The 19,420-nt window shown below is 46.7% G+C and overlaps 1 protein-coding gene across 8 annotated transcripts in view; it reads right to left on the reverse strand.

The window, feature by feature from the left end:
- The window catches only part of Zbtb40 (zinc finger and BTB domain containing 40), a 71,601-nt gene extending 55,129 nt beyond the window's left edge, over positions 1–16,472 (reverse strand). For 6 of the 8 annotated variants that reach the window (XM_029539809.1, XM_029539815.1, XM_029539810.1 and 3 more), the window contains exon 1: positions 16,340–16,418. Coding sequence is in view for 1 of the 8 variants with exons in the window: in XM_029539813.1 (XP_029395673.1) it covers positions 16,340–16,434 (95 nt within the window). In the remaining 7 variants the exon portion in view is untranslated. Of the gene's footprint in view, positions 1–16,339 lie in introns of all 8 variants that reach the window. The other 2 variants (XM_029539813.1, XM_029539808.1) reach the window with 2 other exon arrangements.
- Between the last annotated feature and the right edge of the window lie 2,948 nt (positions 16,473–19,420).

Here is a 19,420-nt window from a genome sequence, read left to right on the forward strand (position 1 = left end):
TGTACCCCATTTTTTAATGGGGTTATTTGAATTTCTGGAGTCCAGCTTCCTGAGCTCTTTGTATATATTGGATATTAGTCCTCTATCAGATTTAGGATTCATATCCTTGATTCTTAAATGCCAATGCCAGGAACACAGACTAAGCATTTTCTATCCTCTGTTATTTCCCCTAACATCCCTGTGGGGTGGGAAGCATGCCATCTCCATCTAACAGTGGAGGAGACTGGTACCCAGCAAGGGAACTTGCCCAAGACAGCACCGTAGTCATTAATGTTAGGCACAGCTCAACTGCAGATCTGCTTGGCTCCTTGCCTTTAAAAAAATTACTTATATTTTGGGGGCGGAGGAGAAGTCACAGCACATATATGGAAGTCAGAGGACAATGCTGTGAGTCACTTTTTCCTTTCACCTTTGTGTTAATCATTAATTATCACAGCCTACATACAGTAACCTGAGAAGAAGGGTCTCAGTTGGAGCACTACCCAGATCAGACTGACCTATGGGCATGTCTGTGGGGAACTGTCTTGATTATTAACTGATGTAGGAGGGCCTGGCCCACTGTGAACAGTAACACTCCCCAGGCAGTTGATTCTGGGCTGCATACAAGGACACTAGCTAAGCATGAACCTAAAGCAGTGTTGCTCCATGATTTCTGCTTTCAAGTTTCTGCACTTGAAACTCAAGGTTTTGAGTTCCTCCACTGTTTTCTCTCAATGAACCCTCTCCTCCGTCGTTGCTTTTGGTCGGTGTGTTTTATTAAAGCAACAGAAAAGGAACTAGTACATATGGGTTATGGGATCAAGCTCAAGTCACCAGACTTACATAGTAAGTGCCTTCCTTTCTCCCCTGAGCCGCTCTCCCATCACCTGGCTCCCTGTTCTCAGACCTCAATTCCTCTGGTTGCCAGGGCTTTCAGGCTCCCAAGCCTCTCCCAGGAGAGATGAAGTGCTAGCCAGTCTGATGGGAATGCCCCCGTCTAAGAAGCCTTGCTCTTACTGTACTTCGCTACAGACTGAGGGAAGCTATGTATCTAAGAAAGCGCTGCTGGCACAGGCCAGCTAGCTGGCTGCCAAGAAACTTCCTCAGATGGCCTGAACTTAATTTACCAAAGGTCTGACTTGGCTATCGGCCTTGCAGATACACAATCCTATCCTTGCAGAGTCTCACAGTTGGCTGGACCTGAGAAACATAAATAATTCAATATAGATCAGAGAACAGATCCATAATGTGAGCTATGCCTATTCTTTGTAATAATCTGTGAAAAGAAGCAAAGGGCCAGTGCAGACAGCATCAGAAAGCCCTTTACAAATCACAGAAGACAGCAGAAGGAAGTTGGCTATATAGAGCCAATGTTTACATAAAGCCCCATAAATCACCTTGGTCATTAGGGTAAATCAGCATGCAAGTTTTAGGATTAGGTGCAATGCCAAATGGCGGTGTGTCTGGTTCCTTCCACCACTGAGGTCCTGTGCTCTCTTGCAGCCTGGTTCCTCCTGTGCCAGAGGCATGAGGTCTCTGATGAGCATCGCCCATGAGCTGAGGTTTGGCAAGGAGGTCCCTCACGGATGTTGGACAAAGTTTTACTTTTACTCTGAGCATCTATCTGTGGCAGATCAGCCTCTCCATCTTCTTGCCTAAGCCCAACTTACTTCAGACTCAGCTTCATCCTTCTCCCTTCCTTGTCACCCACCACACACTGGCCACAGGCTCAGCCCTGAGTCCCTCTGTTCCACTGGGCCTCACTCCTCCCTGGCTTCCTCCACAGGCCTCAGCCACGCATTAGTTAGCCTATATTCCCACCACTCATCACCTGAGTAAAACTTCGGAAAGAAATCCATTCCTCGATGTACAGCACCACGGGATGAGCCTTTGTAAGAAGTGACCTCAGCACGGGACAGAAGGAAGGCGAGTCAGATGCCAGTGTGGGCTGCCCCGCAGGGTGCTGCCAAAGACTAAGAGACAGGGGTCAGAGAACTGCAACTTATTTATGCTTAGAGACGATACAACTCAACCGTAGTCATTTATGGATGAAGAGATAGACAGAAATTAAGTTGTTCATATATCTAAGCAATGCTGAGGCCTGAAACCAGAACCCCAGCTTTTGAATCTTATGTTTGTATTTGGGCCAAAACTAAAACACTCAACTTGTAAGAAAACAAGAGAGGCCGTGAGCAGGGAGGATTCTGTGTCTCAGACTGGTACAGCACTGGACATGGTACACAGCACCTCTGTTATTCCTTCTTTTACTGTGATTAAAATATCAATCATTGGGGCCAAAGAGTCAATACCAACCACTGGGGCCCACTCAGTAGTTAATAGCACTGGCTACTCCTCCAGAGGACTCAAGTTTGATTCCCAGCACCTACATGGCAGCTCATAAGCATCTATAATTCCATTTCTAGGAAATCTGATATCCTCTCTGGGCTTTTTGGCCACCAGGCATCCAAGTGGTACATAGATACACATGCAGGCAAAACGCCCATGCACAGTTTAAAAATTAAAAACATGATTATAATTTGAAGGCAATTAAATCAGAAAGTTTTCTCAATGGTAATATTTAATTGAGGAGTTGTGGTTTTATAACATAGGTCTTCCCTTGACAACAGCAAGCCATGTGAAGCCTACCTGCTCATGTAGAACTAGAAGAGCACCCTCTGATAAGACAGGGGTGTTTGGGGAGAGGGAACAATGTGCTTACTGCTGCCTGACTGTTCTACCAAAACATATCAGGCATAAAGTACCGAAAATGGTGATACCTGATAGGAAGAATGTAGGTGTCCTTTAGACCCATTCTAGAATTCTATCAGTGTAGAGAAAGGATGTGAAATGTTCATCTGCACTGTATTCAAAGCAGTACCATTTGAATAGGTTTGAAAAAGCTCTGAAAACTTAAAATACAAAGAGATTTTTAAATAAATATAGTATAGAGTCATATTTAGGAAATATTATGGTTGTTGGCTGGAGGTGTGGTTCATCGGGAATCTGCTTACTTGACTAGCACACATAAGGTCCCAGGCTCAGCACTCAGCACTGGACAAAGTTCTCTATGATACCCAAAGGACAAGAAACCAAAGACAACACAGAAACTGGATTTTATATAATCTTAAAGCTTTCAGAGCCTGGCATGGTGGCACATACCTGTGATCTGCACACTTGGGGAGGTAGAGGCAGGAAGATCAGAAGTCAAGGCAGCCTAAGCTATACAAGATCTCAAAAACAAAACGCTTCTGTATCAAAGGACACCACTGTGAAAAGTAAAAAGATAACTCAAAGAACAGAATCACATCACTTAGAAATCAGCTATCTGAGAAGAGCATTAGAGCAGAGTGGGCATTCATAGCAATGAAAGGACCCAAGACTGCTCAGGTCAGGCAACACTGCCAGAGGACACAGGCAAGCATCCCTACAGGCTGTAAGGAAGCAGACAAGGAGAGAAAACTGGTATGGTGCTGAGCATGGGGACAGGGTTGTGAATCTACAGAAGTACAGGTGGGTATGTGGATGCTGCAGCTGCCCTGGCAAACAATTTGGAGGTTCCTTAAGTAGCTAAACACAGGGCATGGTGGCGCACGTCTTTAATCCCAGCACTCGGGAGGCAGAGGCAGGCAGATTTCTGAGTTCGAGGCCAGCCTGGTCTACAGAGTGAGTTCCAGGACAGCCAGGGCTACACAGAGAAACCCTGTCTCGAAAAAACTCACCAGATGTGGTGGTGCACACCTACAGTCTACCACTCAGAAGGCTCCAGCACATGAGACTGTCTCAAGGAAAAATATGTTAAACACCAAACAACCCAGCAGCCCATTGCCAGGATACTCTCAGGAGAGCTGAAAACACACCCACACAGAAACTCCTGCAATGGTAGGAACTGGGACGTTAACCACAGCAGGCAGTGCTAACAACCTAATGGACATCAGCTGAGGAATGGGCCCAACACACCTCCCCAAGGTGGAACAATATTCAGCCACAGAAAGAAGTGAGTTCTTAACACATGCTACCTACTGCATGAGAATTGCAACAGAAGGCAAACCGAGACAGGCTTAGTGGTTACCACAGACTACAGGGCAGGAAGGGAGAGTGACTGAGTAGGACTGCTTTGAAGTGATCTAAAAAAAGATCCTAAAATTAGTGAGTAATGGTTACAGACATTAACCATGCAATTTAAACTGAATTACATCTAAATAAATTAGATCTAATAAGTTACATCTAAATACATTTTCTGAAGAAAAAAAAAAAAAAGGATTTCTAATAGCATGGGGGAAATGCTGTCTCCCCTAGTCCTCCTCTTTTTCCTCCTCCTCCTCCTTTGCCTTTCAATGTTTTAAGACAGTGTCTCACTGTGTAGCCTTGTTATGTAGACCAGGCTGACCTCAAATTCACATAGCCCTGACTGCCCCTGCCTCCTGAGTACTGGGGTTAAAAGCCATGTGCCACCATATCCGGCACATGCTCTAGCATGTGCATATACACACAAACACAGGGTTTCCTGTAGACTGGCTGCCTCCACCTCCTGATCCCCCTGCCTCAGCTAGCATTGCAAGCATGCACCATCATGCCCAGTTTGGAAAGGAGAACAGCTAGTGCTTGACAGGATCTAAGTGCAAGTGTACTTCAAAAGCACATGCATGTGCATATGTATGTGCAGAGAGAATATACAGTTTGTGTTAATGCTAATGATGGTTGTTCCTAAGTACTGTCTTAATAGGGGATTCAGTGTCGTCTTCATAGAATTCACAATGCACTAGTTTTGTTTACTTATTTCTTCATTTATTGGTGCTGGAGAACAAACCTGGGCCTCACATGCTGGGCAAGCAAGCGCTCTGTCACTGAGCCTTACATCCTGCTCAAATGTGTTCTATGCAGTCAGGGCATTAGAAAAATAGAAACCCAGGGGCTTACGATGGAGCACAGTCAGTAGTGTACTTGCCTGAAGTCCTGGGTGTTGGGTCTCACCCGCCATCCTCTGAGCATTGTGTTGTGCCCCTTACAGGCACGCTGGGGGTTGTTCCCCAGATCAGCTGGAGTGCAGCAGATCAGCCGGAACTCAGCGTCCTCGGACCGCCCACTGTCAACGCCCACTCGTCGCCTGGACCAACCACCAATGTCGTCACGCCTACTCAATTGGATCCGCCTTCTGGACACAGCTCCGCTGAGGATCGGACCGCGTGCCATTGGAACATTCAGACATGCACCATTGCGACTGAGAGACACTCAGCAGGGACAATCGGACACGTGGGAGAGGGTTGGGTTCTCCCGCGTGTAATCAATAAATAATAATAATCTTTCTTACAGATCATCTCTTATTTCAGGAAGATTAGCTCTGCAGTACGAACCCACCACAAGGTGTTTTCTGCCCACGCAGACACGGCGCCGGCGCCGGTCTGCGTGGCCCAGAAACACTACACCTGGGTTCTAGTTCCAGAATCATATAAACAGGTATAGTGGTACAGTGGTAATCATGAACTCAAGAAGTAGAAGTAGGAGATCAGAAGTTTAAAACTGTCCTTGGACATACAGTTTGAGGTAACTCTAGGATACATGAGTTTCTACTAAAAAAAATTAAAAACTTCAGAAACTCAGGTAAGCCTGTGTAGACTGCTTCAAAGTCAGGGTCTGACACAGCTCACCCACTAAACATTTACACTCCTGCTATGTGCACGCCTTAGTAATTAAGGCACTGCCAGGAGGATATTTCCTTATGTGTAGGGTGAGGTTGAAGCCCAGGGGAAGAGAAGTCATAAATTTCTTACATTACCCACAGATGCCCAACTGCATCTTTTCAGGCAGAGTTCTCTCTCCCCAGGTGTGGTTCAGTAGTAAGCCAAACTACACAGTGGTAGTGCGAATCCCAGTAGTAACTGTGTTACAAATTATGGAACCTGTGTGGGGCTCAGGTTCCTCACCTCCCAAACAGGGCTACTGAAAGGCTGGGTGAACGCAGCAAAAGCTCTGCCTGTCAGGAGCACAGCAAGTGCTTATCAATCAAGCACCAGATAATCTCCAGCATCACCGCCACATCATCGGATCGGCAAGAAAACGAAGACTGGAGAAAAGGGGGCTGGAGCAATGTTTCCGTGCTTAGAAATATAGCTGTTCTTCCAGACCGTGGCTCACAACTTCCTGTAACTCTAGTTCAAGGGGATCTGATGCTGGATCAGACCTCCATAGGCACCTGCACAAATATACACTAACCCACACATCCATACATAATTTAAAATAAATCTATAAAACTATTTTACAATTTTAACAGAAATCTCCAGATCACTGGGAAGGCTGGTTTCCATAACTCCAAGCTGGGAGCAGCCATCCTACTCCTACCCCGCCTCTAACCACCACCCTAGGCAGCTAATTGCTTCCTCAGATTCTCTCAGTTTCTAATGAAAGTCTTCTTGAGGCGTCTACAAGATACAATGAAGCAAAAACATCAAAACAGTGTAGCAAACTGCTCAACCCCTCTTAGCAGCTGACTAATTCATAGAAACAAGCGATTCTGCACGGCTATTACAACAGAAGGAGGCTCTGCACGGCTATTACAACAGAAGGAGGCTCTGCGGGACTTAGGTGCCTTTCTGGGCACGCTGCTCTGATCCAGTTCATCCAAGATTACTCTTCACAGACTCCACTGCGAAATCCCCTGAGCAGCACAGCCGCCTAATGAGCGATTGGGGATTGTGACTGCATTATACTTAATGCCAACTTTCCCATCTTGCAGTCAAGAGTCTCAACAAGCAATCACAGCTTTAATGCTTTCAAATCCAGCCTCTTAGGTGTACAAAAGACCCTTGGCTTTGTCACTGATAGGCCATTTGCTCTGACCTGAAAACCTGGATGACTTGCAAGTTCTCCTAACTTGATTATCTGAATACATCTTTCTTCGGCAGGGAATACATCTGGACTACACATTTAACACAGGGCCAAACACCAAATCCCCATTTGATGTACAAATGAAAGCACCCTGGCAGGGACCCAGTATCCCACTAAGCACTGTGATGCCAGAGGCTGTGTGCTCAACAGTAAAAGGTCTGGAGTGTGCCCTCTCTAGCTGCCCAGGAGTGAACATCAGCTTGGCCCTAACAAGCTAAGACTTGAGGCAAGTTGATTATGCTTGGGAACCCAGTTTCCTCGTGGGTAAAATGGAGATGACATCAGGGCTTGGCTCATGAGGTCTGTGAAAATAACCTACTCTACATAAACAAGCCCATACATATCAACAGCTGCTGTAGTACCACAGATGTGCGGAGTGAGCTGCTACTGCCCAACACAGAATGCTACTTCAAGGAGAGGAATATAAACATTCTCCCGCTGAAATGTGTGCTTTTACTACTGTGCATTGTCATTTTTAAGTTATAGTCTTTGATATATATCAGATATTACATAATGGCTTTTGTGAGCAAAGACATGATACATTCCCACTGTCATCTCACACAGCTGATTTGGGCTGGAAGCCTGGTAGGAAGGTGGTGGTGGTGGTGGGCGGGATGGGATAGTGAGGCCTCTCCTAAGAGCCCCAGGCCACGATCTGAGTCTCATACAGACCCTGCATATAACAGGAATGAGTAACTGCTCAGATGGCCCCGGCCCAGTTTTCACATGTCACAGCCAAGTGTTTTACCTTGAAGGTCCTTGCTGATGAAAATCTAGGAAGAGGCTCCTCCTGTCTCCTATCTTACATGTGCAGCTGCATCTCACACCAACTGGTCCAGGCCATCCTGTGGATCTGTACCATTCCTCACTGAGAAGTCAACTGGAGCTGGGGATTAAACCCAGGGCTGAGAGGATTCACCACCGACCTAAGACCTTCTTACATTCATAATAATAAATAGCTGTCCTTTGGTACCTGTGTGTTGACTCTAATCCCCCAAAGTTATCAAAGCCTTTGGATGCCCAAAGCTCACAGAACATTGTGCAGAAATCTGAATTTCCCATGCACATCCTTCGGTAAACTTTCATCTCTTATGTAAGTTCCAGCAATTGTCCAGAAAAGGAAAATTCTGAACATGTTCAGAACAGGTGCATTCTTCCCCAAATATTTTCAATCCAAGTTGGCTGAATCCATAGATGAGACACCCGTATGCAAACAGGGCCAACAGTTTATTCTAAATGGTAAGCAATGAAGAAGACAATCTGGAAAGTTGAAGACAGTGGGAGGTTGCCATAGGGACCCATCTATAGTAGGTAACTCTTATTAAGCATTTCTTGTACCCTAAGCATGGCGATAAATAACTTATACAAGTGGGACGACACAATCCTGTAAGACCAGTGAGTCCATCACTAATATTAACCTCTTACTACTCAGGAAGTGGAGGCTTGGCAAGATGAAGAGATTTGCCCAAGTAACCAAGTCAGAGGGTGGTGGTCAGTAAGTGAACCCACACTGAGATGACAATGTTACCAGAAAGTTCTAAGGCCCAAGACTGAGAACATCAAATAAGATGAACCTAGTCCTCTTACATCTAGACAACTGCTCAGAAGTACCACACACAGCGTAAACAAGGTGTTTTTAAATGACATCAGAAAATAGGTGTGAAGCTCCCATGCACAGCACTTACCTAGCATCAAGAGGCCCTGGATTCCATCCCCAGCACCAATGAAACTGACCAAATGGTAAAGCCTACTTAGTCTCTGCTTGCAAAGCCCTGGCACAGTGTGGACCTTAAATGCTCGCACAAGCCCACATGCTAAAAGCCTGAACAGAGCTACTGTGAGGAGGTGGAAGTTTAAAAGGTGAGGTGTATGGGATGTCTGGGCACTGGGGCACGTCCTAGAGAGGAGAGTGGAGGCTGCTCCTCTGCACGATCCTCGGGCACCACAGGTCCCAAACCATCAGAGCCAACCAACCGTGGGGCAAACCATGAGCCCAAACTTCTCTCTTTCATGGCTTGCTATCTCTTGGGTGTTCCATAGGATCCCATGCTGTTTCCCAGTGGTGTATGGGAATAGGGTGTGCCTCCCCAGCAGAGCTCTACTGAACTCAGGCCAATGCCCTGCATGATGCCGGGCACTACATAGATAAGGCACTTGGCTCTCAGGGAGCACATGGCCCTCTGGGAAGAAGAGCCCTCTCTCTGCCCAAATCTGCTTTTCTTCTGCCTTTGTAGAGAAGGTTGGAAGCACAGAGCAACCCCAGATGCCTGTCTTTCGGCACCATGTCCTACCGAAATGCTCAGATCACTCGGCCCTCAATACCCTCTGTGTGCGCTCCACAGAGCGACACCATTCTCCTTTCCTGTGCTGTTAACTTCTTCCTTTGTCTTTGAAGAATTGGGAATTGCTTTCATCTCTAGCTTTCCCCTAGTCCATCACCGGGGAGTATAACAAGAGGGTTATCTTAAGGAACTAACAAAAAAAAAAAAAAAAAAAAAAAAAAAGCAAAAGTGTAGCTTCTCTCCCCTGCCTTTAACGCTGGCGAAGAGCCTGTGGGATTCCATCGTTATTTGCTCAAAAATGTTCAAAGGGAAACAGGGAAAATTTCATCCTCACCATTCTGCAGCCCAGGAAAGAAACCCAGAACTCTAGGGGCCAATTACTCCACCGTCTGGACTTTGACCTTCAGAAGTCTCCCTCTGGTTTTAACCTGACTGGAACTGAGGGCAACTGTCAGCAGAGGGCAGCTGAATGAGCAGCTTGTGTCCAGGGTGGTCATACTTAATGACTGCCAGGCCCTCAGAGAAACGCTGAGAGTTACAGTGCCATGCAAGCCTACAGGCTAACAGAGCACATTTCACTGTCGCTGCTTTAAAGTCTCTACCTTCACGACATCGGGATAGGGGCTGGGCACTCAGAACCAGGGCAGCCCTTTGAAAACCAATCATGACTGGTGGCTCTAATAAAGCCAAAGGGAGGGGCCAGAGCTGGCAGAACACATAGAGGCAGGGAAGCGTGAGTGAGGTTGGCTGTCCGCGGACAGGAGTGAGCAGCATTCTGGATGGGAAGCTCGTGGCAGTGCTAAGAACACAGCCAGGCTAAGGACAGCGCTCCTGTCTCCCTTTTTCTGCTTTTCCCATGACAAATGGGGCTGAAAATTTAAAAAGCAATCTGTAAAGGGCCTTGCACAGAGCTAAGCCTCATTTACCTTGGCAGTTCTAGTATGGAGCCTTCAACATGTGCTTTTGCAAGCCTAAGTTTACTGTAACCTTATCCTCAAATTAATATACTGGAAATCTTTCTTCATAATTTTTAGAAATGGGAGCTGGGAGTGAAGCTGGTTGATTCTAGCCCAGTGGAAACACTTCCATGCATGCCTCAAAGGCCCTAGTACTACCACAACAGTAATAATAAAAAAATTAATAATTGGGATCTTAAATTGTAAAAATAAACACATAGGAAGAATAGCAAATGGTCTCAGTAGGTTGGATTTCTCTATATACATATGTGCTACACTAATAAAGACGTCGTGGAAATGAGAGGGGGACGGGGGACAGTGAGGGGAGGCTGTGGGGTGGAAACATGGGATTCACATATAAAATGTTCAAATAATCAGTGCCAAAGTCCTAAAAGCTGTAGTAATTTGAGCAATGGACATGGGGCCACTGTGTGGCTTTTGTCTGGAATGAGGACCGGCTCACAGGCTGCACACTCTTACTGGAGTTAAACCTAAACGTCCCGACTCAGCTGGAGTGAGACTGGTATTCACTGGCTTCCACTTCTAGTAAAAATCAGAAAATGTGAAAATCTAAAAAAAATAGGTGAAAACTCCTTATTCAGGTGACTCTACCAAAGGGGTGGGGTAGGGCCAGCAGTCTCTAATGCCCAGTGGCCGAGAGGGGCACACAGGACATAATTATGTGAAACACCTAGTGCAGTGGTAGCACTTTGTGCATGTTCAACAACAGTCATTTCAGTCCTGACATGCTACTGCTGGATGGGTGAAGGGAGAGAACTGCTCTGAAGGAGGGCTGCACACTTAGGGGTTCCTGGGTGTGGAACAGCAGGGACCCTTTCAGGTACATCTCCCAATGTCCTCTCCCTGTCACCCTCTTGTTTCCCCTTTCTAGTTTACTAGTCCATTTAATGGGTGGACACTGGGGTCTTTCTAATACAGGACAAAGTGCTAAGTACTAAACAGGAAATGGTGCAGACAACAGAGGAGCCTTTGAGGGGATGATGTATTAGCATGAACACCCTAAAGGAGCCTCTATGAACATGCATCTGATTGCATGTTATAGAAGGCTGCTGTAGTGTTGCAAAGCACTGAGTGACAGGAGCTTTAGCCAGAGGAGAAAAGGAAGCAGAGACCAACAGACCAGGGGCTTAGCCCACAGCAGCTTCTACCACCGCCTCCTGCTGACATAAAGAGGAAAGTGTGTAACCAATTAGTGACATGTAATACACAGTCAACAGCCATGTTGAACACATTAAAAATCACACCATATAAAAGATTAGCAGTGCTGAAGCTGTATGCCAGGCTACATGCTTAGCATGTGCAAGGTTCTGAGTTTAATCCCTTGTGCTAAAGAGAAATACATCACATCTATTAAAAAAAAAAAAGAAAAGAAAAGAAAAGAAAAGAAAAGAAAAGAAAAGAAAAGAAAAGAAAAGAAAAGAAAAGAAACAGTGTGGGTACAGTGGCCCACACTGGTAATCCCACTACTGGCATGAAAAGGCAAGATAATCAGGAATTCAAGATCGCCCTTGTTGACACTGGGAACTCAAGGCCGGCCTGCCTCACATGACCCCATCTCAAAAAAGAAAGGCAGGCCAGCCGGCAGGCAGGATCTGCTCACGAGGTTGTGAAGAGGCACTACCCACTCCTCACTAGTCTCCCGTAAGGTCCTAACATTCACAGGCAGTTTTGAAGCATGTGCATATCCTTAAGTTTGCCAGTTATGTCTGACCACTTCAGACAAACAAAACCTAAAAAGGCACTTTCAGAACTCTAGAGGTCAAGGTCACAGACCTGTACAAAGTGACTAGCTGTGTGACTTCACTCTGGCTGTTACTTACATATGACCTTCATTATCAGCTCTGCTCCTTCTGAGAGGTCAGGGACCCCGTGAGGTCTGATTAAAGTGATGGGCTCTCCTCCAGGAAGAATGGATGGCACTGGTGAGGATTCTTAGGCATCTTCAAAGGATGCATGGATCCACTGAGAGTCACTATTTCTCTGGAGATTACAGACCCTGGGTTTTTGTGGATCAGTTAGTTATACTGTATTTACTCTGTGTAAGGAAAGGAGTTACTGGGTGTCAAGATTCTGGGATCTGAGTTAAACAACATCAAGGAAAGAGAAGGAAGGCAGCTTTCTTTCCTCACCCTCGTTCTCTGGAGGGTGGCCAGGGCCTCACAGTGTGCTTTCTGCAAATGAAATACAGTAGTCTCTGTACAGCTTTAAAAAAAAAAAAATGACAGCTTCGTCTCTGAATGTAAATGTCCTTAATATCCAACTCCTTCCGGCGTGGTTAGTAAGCTTGCTTCTCCACTTTACTGGAAGGTAAGCAATTGGAACCAGAAAAGCACATTCCCCATTCAATTTCCTGGGGAAACCAAAGCACTCTCAGGGTTGAGAGTTGAGGAAGGCTGAGGGTTGGTGCCGTCCCCCAGGGTGTCAGCCCAGGTGGTGCCGGGGAGGGGTTATGTGAGTCCTCAGTAAGAGGCAACAGGGCATACCAATTTGTTTTTCAATCTATTTTACTTCAGTTCAGAGCATCATCTCAGACAGCCAGCCCAGGAAAACAAGCTGTACTTTGGTTCCTCCCAGCCTTCCTCAATCTCCAAACGCAGCTGAGTGTTGCCAAAGTGTGGCTTGTTTTCCTGGACTGCTGTCTGCGCTGATGCTTCGAACTGAAATAAAATAGATTGAAAAACAAATTGGTGTGCCCTGGCTCCTCCCGCAGTTTCATGCCATGCTTCAAAGCTGGCGTCACCACCTCCTCTTTCCTGGAATCCAACAGACCCAAATCACAAAGCAGAAACAGCAAAGCCCAGAGGGGAAGGTCCCGCCCAGACCCAAAATAGCAATTTAATTCTGGGCTTGCAGTTCAACACCGCACTAACACGCCACTCTGCGGCCAGCCCCCAGATCTATTCTCTGGCCTGGGTGACATCTTCTGATGACATGCCCAACACGGTTACTACATACAGTTTAAAGCAAGACCTGACATCCATTCTTCCATATGACAGCTCCAGCAATCCCTCAGCTTAGCACAGCCTGTGGTTTCTCCTGCTCGTGCTCTGTTCACACCTATTCAAAACGCCTGGTGCCTTTCAAGTACCCCACGCCATAGAACAGGACGCTATGCTTTGTTTGTTTTTGTTTGTTTGTTTTTTTGAGACAGAGCCTCATGACGCTTGCTTTTTCTCTGGGCTGGCCTCAGACCCACAGAAATCCACCCTGCTCTTGCTTTTGAGTGCACAGACTAAAGATGTGCGCCACCAAGCCTGGCTTAAATTAAGGATGTAACTTTATTAAGATTTTGAAAGCAAATCCACAATCCACTGCAAACACACCCTGTAGGCAGTGTGCAGCATTTCCCCAGAAATCCCTAAGAAAATGCAGATATTGGTGCTGAAGGTGTAGCTCAGGCACAGAGCACTTGCTTGGTGTGGTGCAGGCCTGGGAAATTCCCGATACCCTTCACAATTCAGGTGTCTCCGATGGAGGAACACAAACAGCTCCAAGCTTAAAACACTAAAATGATTAAAAACTTTCTGCGTAGACAATTGTCTAGCTTGGTTTTAAAAACTAAATTCTGGGTTGATGAGATGGCTCAGTGGATTAAGGGTACCCGCTGCCAAGCCTGTCTCCTGAACTCAGATTCTCATGGTGGCACAACATGGTGATAGGGGAGAACCAAGCCCTGTAAACTGTCCTTCCTTCTCAGTCACACTGCTGCATTCAGGCAGCCACACTGACCAGCTATACTCTCCTCTCTCCCCCCACCCCTCTATCTCACACACACACTCTTAATGTAATTTTTAAATAGTTTAGAAGAATAATTAAATTCCACTTGGGAAAGCTGTTCTCTACTTAAACATTAGGAGAAATCTGTCTCCTCCTCTCCCCTCCCTGCCCCCCTGCAAAAGATAGAAAACCGCCTATCCTGACACCCCTCATTTTGCTAGTAACATCTGAATTTGCACTGTTATTTAATACATCTGGGGCCAAATTTGGGTATTTCCAAACAGATTTAATTACCAGCACACACACTGTATCCCAGCACTCCACACTGAGGCAGGAGGATAGGCTGCTTTACCAAGAAGACCCCACCTCAAAAAGAAAACTCCAAACCTATTAGGAGGGTTTTTTTTTTGGGGGGGGGGGGGAAGCTGCACTGTTCAGACTATAAGAGAAAACAAGAACGCTGGGGTGCACCAAACCACCCAGCTCTGAGTTCTTTTGTGGAACAAATTCCCAAATATTTGTTCAATGTATCCTCAAAATATAGTTACTCTCCTTATGGATGCATGAAGCTGTGGCATTGGCTAGTAGCTGAGGCCGCAAAAGTAAGGTGTGGCATTACTCTTGAGGACCTCACAAGCTTGCAGGAAAGACAACAGAGGGAACCCAGCAGGGCGCGATCTGTTCACTGCAGCTCCGCGCTCCATATGCATAAGCCATGTAACACTGGCCACCTCCCCCTGGGTAAAATGTTAATCCTAACACTATCTGTGTCACAGAGCAAGTGACAGTTCATATTAAGCCTTAGTGCCAGTACCTGGCACAAAGAAATTGCTCAGTGAGTGTTAACTACTCATTTTATTGCTATGATGCTATGAGATAGGTGTCTGAAATTATTCATTCTTGCCAGACAGGCAGGGGTAATGTACAACTGTAATCCTAGCATTTGGAAGTGGAGGCAAGAAGATCTCAAGTTAAAGGTGAGCCCGGGCTGCACAGCAGGCCATTTAAAAAAAAAAAAAAAAAAAAAAAAAAAGGAGAAGTATTTCTGTGTACCTGTACATTACCCAAGCCCTTTGAAGAATTTAAATTCCACAAAGAGGCAAAAGTCGTGGTCCTCTTGTGCAATAATACATTTCTAGGAATCATACCTGCACATAGTAGAAGCACTTGAACAACTGATTAAACTCATTTATGCAAGCATAGGTGTAAAAAAAAAAAAAAGCAAAAAGCAAAATAACTGTTAAATGGGTGATGGAGCTTGGCAAGAGGCACATGCCTGTAATCTCAGCACGTGAGAGGAAGACCGGAGGAGCAGGAGCTCTAGACCAACCCTGGAGATGTGTGTATACACACACACACACACACATATATGTATATTTATTTATTTCCAGGCCAGCCTGGGCTACATGAAATCTATGTCAAAACATGCACAAGACAGGATGGGAACCTGTCACAGAAGAACCATGTCTACATTGAGCATAATTTATGCCAAGCACTGAAAAATTGAACTCCCTAACCCTACATTGCTTAAACAGCTATAACCCATACCACGATCTGGATACAATTCCAAGGAAGAGCACACTCCCAGAGGGAGAAAACTTACAGTCTGAGGCAATGTGACCTAGGCTACCATACAAGGGGGATTTCCCAGCGACAGCCTCACATTGCCGACTTTATAAGCTAGCACGCCCTAAAACAGCATAATCACACTTCACGTTTTGTGCAGGGAAAATACACTGCAAAGCTACGTAGAAACATAAAATAGATGGCCAATTGCACACACTGGGCGGATGAATGATAGCGTTGTAAGAAATGAGAGACCACTAGCTTGACAGGAATCATGGAAGCCAGGGTATCGTGTCTATTGAACACTAGCTCAATCTACTTGTGCCTCGGGCCAGGGTTGGCAAACTTCTGTAAAGCGCAGGAGAGAAATGACTCCGGCTTTATGGGCCTTTCCATCAAAACCGAAAAGCAGCCGGGGCAACGGCGCGCACTCCCACGCCCGGCGGCAGGCGAGCGGCCGGACAACCCGTTAAAAAAGAAAACAAAAAACGACCATGGCTGAGTCTCCGTGCAACTTCACTGCTGGGAGCTGAAGTTTTATTTCCTTCACGACTTCTATTTCCCCGCAACTGTTTTACAGCGGATAAACAGAAGCTGAGAGCAGAGACGGGAGGGAACCCTCGGGGCGGGAGCGGAGCGTCCGCGGCGCAGCCCGGGAGCCAGGGATCGAGGCCCGCAGATGCCGGGCAGGGTCCCACGTCCTCCCGCGGGACGCGACGACCCAGACTGCGCCCGGAGTGAGGGCTGATCCCGGGGGCCACGTCCCGAGGACTGCGGGCGGCGGCGGCTGTGACCGCCGCGAGCCCAGCGGAGCTCGCCCCGCGCGTCCCCTGCGTCCCCCAGGGGTCCCGGGGCGCCCCTCACTCAGGGAGTCTCCGGAGCCTCCGCCGCGACAGGGGTCTCCACGCGGAGTCCCAGCGCCGTTTCTATGGTTACCTGCTCAGCACCGATTCAAACTGCCGTTCTTTATTGACAGCGCCATAGAGGACACGAACACTCCTGCCCGAAGGGAACAATAAAGCTTTCTCCATTCAACAGCGCCGGAGACGCCAAAAGGCAGCCATCTTGGGGCCGGGGAAAACGCCTAGGGCCGTAGCCCGGATGTGCGCACGCCGTGGTCACGTGCTGGGGGGACGGTCTCGCGAGAAGGCGGTGCCTGCATCACGTGCGCGCTTTCTACCAATGGCAGGCTCCCAGGTTTGGAACCTGGTCTGCTCTTGACCTTTGACCGTCACAGCAGCACCTTGGGAGTAGGTTCCTTAGCATCATCCATAGCATGATCCACCCCTTACCCAGCCACCTCTGAGGTTAGCTGCGAAGAGACACCAAAGATTTCTTTCCTTCTTTCATAACAAACAGTCATGTGCAGGGCGAGAACGAGACTGATTTTAGGACTGGGCTTGGTGCGGGTGTACACAGGGTTTCTTTTGCCGTTATTCTCTCACGGTATAACCTATAGCACCGGTTATGAACCCTGGGTCCGGTGTCCTGGCAGTCAAACGGATGTGAATCAGATCCAGTTAACATGACCCCCATTGTCGCTGGTCATGAGAGCTGTCCCTGCATCACATGGAGACCTATTTGTCCCTGTTACCGATGCCGAGATCCAGGTTTCTCGTTGCAATGTTGAGCTCCCAATGTGATTACAGCTGTTCCATGGGCAATGACAATATTCAGTCGTCCCCAGCACTGTCGCTGTTAGCTCGACTCGATGCAATACCTTTAAAACAGAAACCCAACCTATCGAGCTGAGCCGTCACTCAAATAGCTGTCACCTAATACTGTGACTGCAGTTTGCAGCCGCTGCCAAAGATAATAAATTAGAACAGTCTGGGCCATTAGAGCACTCTGGTCAGCTGTTCTAGCTAATTTTTGTTGTGATAAAATATCCTGACCAAAAAAAGAGGAAAAAAAAAAACCAAAAACGGAACAGTCTAATGAGTCAGGCTTAGTGACCCATCTTTTAACCCTGGTGCTTTAGAGGCAGAGGCAGGCAGATCTCTGAATTTTGAAGCTAGCTTGGTGTGTATATATATAGAGAGAGAGGGAGAGAGAGAGAGAGTTCCAGTACACCCAGAGCTACATAAGACCAAGAAGAAGGAGGAGGAGGACCAAGGGGAGAAAGACTTATTTCAGCTTAAAATTGCAGGTTAGTCCATCGCCTTGAGGAAGTCAAGGCAAGACAAAGACTTCAAACCACTAATCAAGAGCAGAGAGAACTGAATGCATACATGTTCTTGCTTGTGCCCAGTTGGAGGCACAGATCGAGACCCCTTGCCTGGGGAATGGGGCCACCCACAGTGGACTCGGTAATTCTGACATTGGTTAATTCTAGATACCTCCCTCCAGACGCACACACAGGGACCAACCCAATGTAGACAATCCCCTAGTGAGACTCTTCCCAGGAGATTCTAGGTTGTGTCAAGCTGACAAGGTGCCACACCATGTCCCCTGTCGGTGGTTTGTCAGCACTCGGCCACTACCTTCTTGCCACAGTCAAACCATTATCTGATAGGGCCCTGCCTAGTGCACGGTCACCTGGTCACTGTTATCCACACAGATCACCATCAGCATCAGATTTATCATTCCCGTAGCCTCTAGACCTTCACCTACAGCTGTTGTGAGTACTGATACCCCACTTATAGCAGGAGCCCCCCCCAATGTAGAGCTGTCAGCTTTAGGAAACGCCTGTGACAGTGCTCATCACATAGGTGCTCCACAAGTACGAAATTATAGTGTTTTTAAAGAACAATATGGCTACTGGCCACCTCTGCATAGAAATGGAGTTGACTTGCATCTCAAGCAATAGGAATAAGTTTTAATCTCCTGTCTAACCAGGTTCTGTATTACGAAAGGATTAAAAGGAGGGGTCACAAGAAAAGAGCCCAGTATGCATACCGAATTTTCGTGACAGTGGTTGCAGAGAATAGGTTCCTTTTCAGTGCTGGGGATCAAACCCAGATCTTGCAAATGATAGTCAAGGGCTCTTCCACTGAGCTACATCTCCCAATCCCAAAAGTAGGATATTTGAAAAGCTTTTTTCCCTTAATTTAAAAGGAATATATGGTATCAAGCAAAATATCTCAGCAGATAAAGTCACTTGCCACTAAGCCTGATAACTTGAGTTTCTTCACTGAGACCTCCTATGCTGATAGAAGATAACTGATTCTCACAGATTGTCCTCTGACCTTCACACGCGCTGTGGCACATGCCTGCCCCCATGCAAATAAATAATACACATGTGGTGAAAAGACCACATGGCTAGGGAGATGAGGCAGTGAGTAAATGCTCCTGTCACACAAGCCTAACCTGAGTTCCATCGCCAGCACCAATGGGGAAGGACAGAACCAAATCTAGAGATTTGACCTCTGATCTCTATATGTGTGCATTCACACACATGTATGTACATCATACACACATAATTAGAACAACAAAAATGCCTTCCCTAGTATGCAAGTGCACACACATGGAGGGAAGCAGAGAGAAAAATGGAGGGAGAGAAGTAGGGAAGTCATTGAGCCTTTACTGCAGTTTCCAGGTAACATTTGCTTGATGTGTGACACTGAGTATCCCTAAGAACCTGGAGTCCAAAATGTTTCACAACTCAGAAGAGTTTCCAGTGACAATATAAAGTCATAAATAGAAAAATTCCACACCAGGTCTCAGGTGGCAAATTGCAGTTAAAACCTGGGTGGAGGGTCTAGAGCAGTGGCTTAGAGGTTAAGAGCATTGGCTGCTCTTCCAGAGGACTTGGATTCCTCTTCCGGTACCCACAAAGGTGGCTCACAGCAATCTGTAACTCCTGTCCAGGCGATCTGATGCCCTCTTCTACTCCCCTTAGGCACCAGGTACCCACATAATGCACAGACATACATGTAAACACACACAAATGAGTACACTGACAATCTGATTTTAAGTAGCCTTCAGTCTAAGAGACACCCATGACTTTCACGTTTACATGTGACCCAATCCACTGTGGCAAATATTCCAAAATCTGAAATCCAAAATAATTCTAGT

Source organism: Mus pahari, chromosome 6, assembly GCF_900095145.1.
Source record: "Mus pahari chromosome 6, PAHARI_EIJ_v1.1, whole genome shotgun sequence".
NCBI lineage: Eukaryota > Metazoa > Chordata > Mammalia > Rodentia > Muridae > Mus > Mus pahari.